The sequence below is a fragment of the Canis lupus genome, chromosome 36 (genome assembly GCF_011100685.1).
Source record: "Canis lupus familiaris isolate Mischka breed German Shepherd chromosome 36, alternate assembly UU_Cfam_GSD_1.0, whole genome shotgun sequence".
Taxonomy (NCBI): Eukaryota; Metazoa; Chordata; class Mammalia; order Carnivora; family Canidae; genus Canis; species Canis lupus.
The window spans coordinates 1666309-1673538 of record NC_049257.1 but is presented as its reverse complement, the minus strand read 5'-3'; the positions used below and the strand labels follow the sequence as shown (position 1 = coordinate 1673538).

At 58.5% G+C, this 7230-nt stretch overlaps 1 protein-coding gene and 1 non-coding gene across 4 annotated transcripts; one reads left to right on the top strand and one right to left on the bottom strand.

Moving 5' to 3' along the window:
* The first annotated feature begins 1193 nt into the window (after positions 1–1193).
* LOC111094252 (ral guanine nucleotide dissociation stimulator-like) lies at positions 1194–3098 on the top strand. Of its 3 annotated transcripts, none has more exons than XR_005384478.1 (5): positions 1194–1451; positions 1599–1673; positions 2218–2249; positions 2607–2692; positions 2883–3098. XR_005384478.1 is itself a non-coding variant. In XM_038584498.1 (5 exons), exons 1-5 carry the CDS (start codon positions 1398–1400, stop codon positions 2959–2961), a joined length of 396 nt encoding a protein of 131 aa, XP_038440426.1. In that variant the 5' UTR covers positions 1194–1397; the 3' UTR covers positions 2962–3098. The 3 variants fall into 3 exon arrangements, 1 of the variants encoding a protein (XP_038440426.1); XM_038584498.1 differs by having other exon boundaries at positions 2537–2692; XR_005384477.1 differs by having other exon boundaries at positions 1205–1451; positions 2571–2692.
* Positions 1673–1793, bottom strand: MIR8797 (microRNA mir-8797). Its single transcript, NR_128737.1, has one exon. It is a non-coding gene; the product is annotated as a microRNA mir-8797 (primary transcript).
* Positions 3099–7230: the final 4132 nt, after the last annotated feature.

The following is a 7230-nucleotide window of genomic DNA, read 5'->3' as shown; positions in this document are numbered from 1 at the left end:
TCTCCCTGATGAACATGGATGCAAATATTCTCACCAAAATATTGCAATAGGACCCAATAGGACATTAAAAGGATTATTTACCACGACCAAGTGGGATTTATTCCTGGGCTGCAAGAGTGGTTCAACATCTGCAAATCAATCAATGTGATCCACCACATTAATAAAAGAAATGACAAGAAACCTATGATCCAATCAATTGATAAAGAAAAAACATGTGACAAAATACAGCCTCCATTCCTGATCAAAACTCTTCAGAGTGTAGGGATAGAGGGAACATTCCTCAGCATCTTAAAAGCCAGCTACAAAAAGCCCACAGCAAAGATCATTCTCAACAGGGAGGCACTGGGAACTTAGGGGAAGCACTTCCCCTAAGATCAGGAACAAGACAGGGATGTCCAGTCTCACCACTGCTATTCAACATAGTACTGGAAGTCCTAGCCTCACACCACGTCTGCCTCTTGAAGCATTTCCACCCCATCGTGGTGCCCCCATTGAAATGAGGCCCGAGGGGACGTGCTATTGCGATATTCCATCGCTGGAGCCCAGGCCACTTTCACGTGGTGCTCCATGGCTCATCCCACCCCTTCGGGTCAATCTTCAGACCTTCAGCGAGTGGAGCCTCGGCGTGATCGTGGAAGCAGCCTGGGGTGAAAATCCACCAGGGGTGGAGAAGCCGCTGCTTGCTGCTCGACCAGGATCCCCGGGGTGGACACACGCTCCCTGTCGCCAGCCGGTCCAGATGGGGGCCTCTCCCGAACTTGAGAGCCCAGAGGACAGGCCTCCGCCCAGCGAGGGGTTTGCATGGGATGAGGGCCACAAGGATGGTAGGAATAGGGCCCCGGGTCCTCGGGAGACCAAGGGAGGGAGCTGGAATTCTCCCCTCTCCCAGTGAGGAGCCAGGCTCAGGGCGGCCAGGCCGCAAGCTCCAGGTCACACAGGGAGTGAATGCTGGAGCTGAGGTTGTTCTAGAACCGCTCAGGGCAGGCTTAAGGATGACGTAGCACGCAACCCTCTGCCTTGGGTCGGATGTCCGGGTCTGACGTCCAAGATGGTGGGAGAAGCGGCCCGAGGTGGTCCCGGTCTTGAGGAACCTGTGCTTGGCCCTGCAGGACCGGCCAGCTAAGCCCGGAGCCCTGGGGACAAACGTGCAGAGAGTATGGAAGAGGCGGCAGCAGCAGCAGCTGAGCGAGCCCGGATACGTGGCCCCGAGCCCAGAGGAGAGGGCTCTGCCCTGAACGCTGGAAGCCCCCAAATGAGGACAGGTGGGGCCTTCCGACCCCGGCTCTGCCTCCCGTAGCCACAGCTTCTACAACCCTCTATGGGAGGGACCCGGAGGAGGGTCTGTAAAGCTGGAGACAACGTGTCTCTGGGGCAGGGCCCGGGCCACCAACACCCCGATGCTCTGCAGCTCGCTCTTGACCTGCTTAGGAGGACGCTGGTGTTCTCGGAGGGTGAGGGGGGGAGCCCAGGGGAGGCCCCAAGGGTCCTGGTCTGCACCACGTGGGAGCTGGGGCGGGGGCCGGGGGGCTGACCTGTCCCGGGGAGGGTCCCCGTGGACACGAGAGCAGGGCCTCACTCCACACCCCACCCCGACACAGGGTGTCGTCCCCTTCCTGGGCACCTTCCTCACCGACCTGTTCACGCCGGATACTGCCATGGAGGAGGACCTGGAGGTGCGTGGGCCCGGGGCTGGGACGGCCGCAGTCCTGATGTGGGGGAGCACGGGGCCCCTGAGCCGAGCCCGAGCTCTCAGTCCTTGGCAAGTCTGCCCTCGTGACAGGCTCCCCGCTGCCCTGGGAGCGAGGGTCCCGGGCCCACGCGTGGGAGGAGTGGAGGGAGGCTGCGCCTGGGTCACGGGGCCCGAGACCGAGTCTGCGGCCCGAATGCCGAGCCGCCGAGGTCAGGCTGGGGTGGCCTCCGCCTGTCCCTTGAGGTTGCTGTGGGGGCAGAGTGACGTCAGGGTCCCCGCCCGAGCGGGCACCGAGCGAGCCTCGCGTCCCCTGCCCACCTGGGGCTCTGGCCTCCCCTCCTGCGCTCCGGGACGCCAGACCCGCCCCCCAGGTCTCCTTTCCCTGGCTCCCGCGGCCTGGCCCGGATCGCAGGCCTGTCCCCGGGGTCCTGGCCCCTGCGTGCCTGGCCCTAAGGCGCGTGAGGGGGTGGCGGCAGCCAGGAGCACCCGAGGCCTCTCCCTGATGGCCTGTGCTTGCTGCTTTCCAGGGCAATGAGGTCAACCACCGGAGAAGAGCAAGGTGAGGCTGTCTCGGGGCTCCCGAGGAGGGGGCGGCTGGGGCTGTAGAGGGGGCCCGGGAGGCCCTCGCCTGGCCTCCGTCCCCACATGGTCACGCGGTCGGAACGGCTCCCTGACGAAGGGGAAGTCCCCGCAGGTGGCCAGGCCAGCGGCACGGCCATCAGGGACACCTGGCCAGGGCGGGGCGGGGCGTGCTCCCCTCTGAGAGCCAGCTGGGCCGGGGGGAGGGTGCGGGATGGGGCCGCCACGGGTCCGAGACCAGCCCCGAAGGCCTCGCCGCCCGCCCAGGCCCCTCATGCCCCCGGCCTCTCTCTGGGCCCAGGAGTACCGAGTCCTGACCGAGATCCTGCTGCTCCAGGTGCCCGCGGGTCGGTACCACATAGAGCCCGAGCAGCCGTTCCGGGCCTGGTTCCAGTCTGGGACGTGGCTCAGCGAGGAGGAGAGGTGAGGCCCCCAGGGCTGAGGGCGGGAGGGGAGCCTGCTCGGGGGGCCCCTCGGGGATCCTTCTCCTTTGGCTCCCGGGGCGGCCTCCGGCCCTGCTGCTGGGGCTCCAGGCCCCAGGTCCTTGGAAATCCCAGGGAAGACTCCGGAACCGAAGCTCCTGCTCCACTCACACGTGTCCCTCTGTCCTCAGCTACACCCTGTCCTGCCAGCTGGAGCCCCGAGCCTGCCCCCAGACAGGAGGGGCCGGCCGCAGTCACCCCCAGGCCTGAGCCGAGGTGCAGGGGCCTCGAGGGGACGGGCCCGTCTGCGCGACACCACTTCCTCCCGCCTCTTCACCCATCGGGAGGACGATATGTCATTGTCTTAACCAGTAAATGGAAGACTTCAATGTTGTGACATTAAAGCCGCTTTAATGCAATCCCTATCAAAATACCATGGACTTTCTTCAGAGAGTTAGAACAAATTATTTTAAGATTTGTGTGGAATCAGAAAAGACCCCGAATAGCCAGGGGAATTTTAAAAAAGAAAACCATATCTGGGGGCATCACAATGCCAGATTTCAGGTTGTACTACAAAGCTGTGGTCATCAAGACAGTGTGGTACTGGCACAAAAACAGACACATAGATCAGTGGAACAGCATAGAGAAGCCAGAAGTGGACCCTGAACTTTATGGTCAACTAATACTCGATAAAGGAGGAAAGACTATCCATTGGAAGAAAGACAGTCTCTTCATTGATGGGGCTGGGAAAATTGGACATCCACATGCAGAAGAATGAAACTAGACCACTCCCTTTCACCATACTCAAAGATAAACTCAAAATGGATGAAAGATCTAAATGTGAGACAAGATTCCATCAAAATCCTAGAGAAGAACACAGGCAACACCCTTTTTGAACTCGGCCATAGTAACTTCTTGCAAGATACATCCACGAAGGCAAAAGAAACAAAAGCAAAAATGAACGATTGGGACTTCATCAAGATAAGAAGCTTTTGCACAGCAAAGGATACAGTCAACAAAACTCAAAGACAACCTACAGATGGGAGAAGATATTTGCAAATGACATATCAGATAAAGGGCTAGTTTCCAAGATCTATAAAGAACTTATTAAACTCAACACCAAAGAAACAAACAATCCAATCATGAAATGGGCAAAAGACATGAAGAGAAATCTCACAGAGGAAGACATAGACATGGCCAACATGCATATGAGAAAATGCTCTGCATCACTTGCCATCAGGGAAATACAAATCAAAACTACAATGAGATCCCACCTCACACCAGTGAGAATGGGGAAAATTAACAAGGCAGGAAACAACAAATGTTGGAGAGGATGCGGAGAAAAGGGAACCCTCTTACACTGTTGGTGGGACTGTGAACTGGTGCAGCCACTCTGGAAAACTGTGTGGAGGTTCCTCAAACAGTTAAAAATAGACCTGCCCTCCGACCCAGCAATTGCACTGTTGGGGATTTACCCCAAAGATACAAATGCAATGAAACGCCGGGACACCTGCACCCCGATGTTTCTAGCAGCAATGGCCACGATAGCCAAACTGTGGAAGGAGCCTCGGTGTCCAACGAAAGATGAATGGATAAAGAAGATGTGGTTTATGTATACAATGGAATATTCCTCAGCCATTAGAAACGACAAATACCCACCATTTGCTTCAACGTGGATGGAACTGGAGGGTATTATGCGGAGTGAAGTAAGTCAGTCGGAGAAGGACAAACATTATATGTTCTCATTCATTTGGGGAATATAAATAATAGTGAAAGGGAAAATAAGGGAAGGGAGAAGAAATGTGTGGGCAATATCAGAAAGGGAGACAGAACGTAAAGACTGCTAACTCTGGGAAACGAACTAGGGGTGGTAGAAGGGGAGGAGGGCGGGGGGTGGGAATGAATGGGTGACGGGCACTGGGGGTTATTCTGTATGTTAGTAAATTGAACACCAATAAAAAAAATAAAATAAAATAAAAAATAAAGCCGCTTTACAGTCCAGGAGTAGTTTGCGTCTTTTACGTCCTATAGTAACCTAAAAGAATTAGAGTCTCATAGTCCTTTTCCATCTTTTTCCCCCAGATATTCTTTCTTTATTCACGAGAGACACACAGAGAGAGGCGGGCTCCCTGTGGGGGGCCTGTCATGGGCCTCAAACCCAGGGCTCCAGGGTCAGGACCTGAGACAAAGGCAGACGCCCGGACACTGAGCCACCCAGGCGACCCTCTTATGCTCTTTTTAAACGAGAAATCTTAGAGTCACCAGCTCCTGTACGTGGGAAAAAGTAGAGGATCCAGCCTCCTCCCCAGCTACTGAAGGGCATCCCCAGGCCCCCCTTCCTCAGAGGACAGTGTCAGGAACTTGGGCAGACAGCAGAGACACCCCTCAGGGCTGCTGAGATTTAGAGGGTGCAGGGACTTCCACAGGAACAGCAACACCACGACCTGGGGGGCCTGAAGGAGACCGCCCGCCAGGACCACCTCCTGCCCAGGCCAGGGGCTCCCTTTGCACACTTTAAAGGAAGGAGGACATTTTTCTTGCCACTTTTTCTGATGTGGATTATTTGGGCTTGGGTTTGGGGTTTGACATTCCCAGTATTCGGAGCGTGGAGTCGTCTAGGTCAACCTCTGCAATTGCATCAACACCAAAGTGGGGACGCACGTAAAGAGACCCGATGCTGCACATGGGCGGCATGGGGCCAGGGGAAGGTCATTAGTGGATGGCATCGGGGCAGGCAGGGCTTTCCAGCCTCAGGCTCGCTCTCGGGGTTCCAACTTCGGCCCGGACCAAGCCTGGAATCCTCCTGGGTCCTTGTCAGCGACCTCTGACGTCCTTTTCCCTCTTGGTGTGCATGAGGGGGAGAGATACTTGTGTTACATGAAGGCCACACCTGGGCCAGGTTCCGTGAACCCCTGTGCTGGCTTCTGAGCTAGGGTCTGCTGCCTGCCTGGACCTCCCTGGGCAGCTCTCAGGAAGGCAGACAGTCCCTGAAGGCCCCGGCTTCCTGGTCGGGGGCCTAGTGGCCGCTCTGCCCTGGCTGGGACCTGACGGTCACGGATCGGTCCCCCTGGCCAGAATAATGGTTTGGCCGGAGACACCCGCACACGCTCCTTGCTGCACGAGGGGACTTTTAGGTCTCTGTTGTTCTGATGTCCGTGGTCCCAGACATTCACCAGCTTGCACACTCAGGCTCAGTGTACACACTTACACTGTCTTGTCTGGAATCGCTAACCGAGCCTGACCCCTCAGGTCTTGTACTTCGGGGGTGTCATGGGGGCGCCTGAACCTTCCCGCCAGGAGCTGCGAGGGATGCCGAATGAGAAGAGCCTTCGGGGGGCCATGGGGGAACGCCACCAAGCTGATGACCTGAGGGATCAGATGGCAATAAATATATCCCTGTGGATGATCACTCCGAATGGGGGAGGGGGCGAGGTGGCGGAAGAGGAGGGTCCCCAGGTCACCTGTGCCCCCACCTTACCTGGATAACTTTCACATCATCCCGAAAACCTCCGAATTCGGCCTGAGACTTGAAGAGAGCAGCTGGAAGGCCGCGAGAGGAGGGTTCGCGCTTCTCGCAAGGTAGGACGACGGGGACGGTCAGGACATAAAAAGGCCTCCGAGGGGGAGGCCCCGAGCAGCCGGGCTAAGTGGGGGGCGAGGGCCCCAGGACAGGAGAGGCCCCCGGAGGAGCAGGAGCTCTCAGGGAGTTGGGGCGGGACCCCAGGAGGGCGGGGAGGCCCTCGGGCTCCCCGGGGCCCCTAGAGCACCTGCGCCGGGGCCCCCACCCCGCGGCCGAGCTCCCCGGAGGGCTGCAGCGCCTGGCGGGGCGGGAGCGGATTCCAGCGGCGCAGGGGACACAGCCCGGGACCCCCTCCCCCGGGACAGGCGGCTGCCGGAGGGCCCAGGACAGCGAGGACGCTGCGGCCCGGCCGGGCTGAGCAGGTGAGCGCCCCCCACCCCGGAGCATCCAGGCCCCTGCGGCCCGGGCGCTGCGCTGGCCACTGCGCGAGCGACTCCAGGGCTGGGGAGCGGCCGCGCCACTGTGGCTGTGCCTCCTGGGGCCACCTGGTACCTGGGGCGAGCAGGGCCTCACGGATCAACGGCTCCCACTGAGCCGGCACCCGGCGGGGCGGAGCAGCTCCCCCAGGTGCACACACCTGAGAACCAGCACAGCAGGCCCCGCCCCCAGGAGACAGAGACTGACCAGGCAGCACAGGGACGCCCCAGGGGAGGTGGAGGGATGGGCAGTCCACAGAACAGGGCAGCCTCGCCCTTGCTGTTTGTTTGCTCTTTGCTGCCCCCCCCCCTTGCTTTTTTCTCTTTTTTTTTCTTCTTCTTTGTTCTTTTTCCTTTTTCTCTTCTCTCTTTTTCTCCTTTTCCCAATACAACTGGTTTCTGGCCACTCTGCACTGAGCAAAATGACCAGAAGGAAAACCTCACCTCATAAGAGAGAAGCAGAAAACAGTCCTCTGTCCCACAGACTTTCCAGCAGCGCAGGCCCGGGACCCCAGGGCGCGGCGGGCACAGCCCCCCTCCTGC

Bases quoted from the DNA above. Each gene is read 5' to 3' on its own strand.
- LOC111094252 (XM_038584498.1), top strand. From the start codon at position 1,398: ATGCTCTGCAGCTCGCTCTTGACCTGCTTAGGAGGACGCTGGTGTTCT. The intron at 1,452-1,598 runs GTGAGGGGGGGA...ACCCCGACACAG, and splicing joins GACGCTGGTGTTCTCGGAGG to GGTGTCGTCCCCTTCCTGGG. The intron at 2,250-2,536 runs GTGAGGCTGTCT...CCGCCCGCCCAG, and splicing joins AACCACCGGAGAAGAGCAAG to GCCCCTCATGCCCCCGGCCT.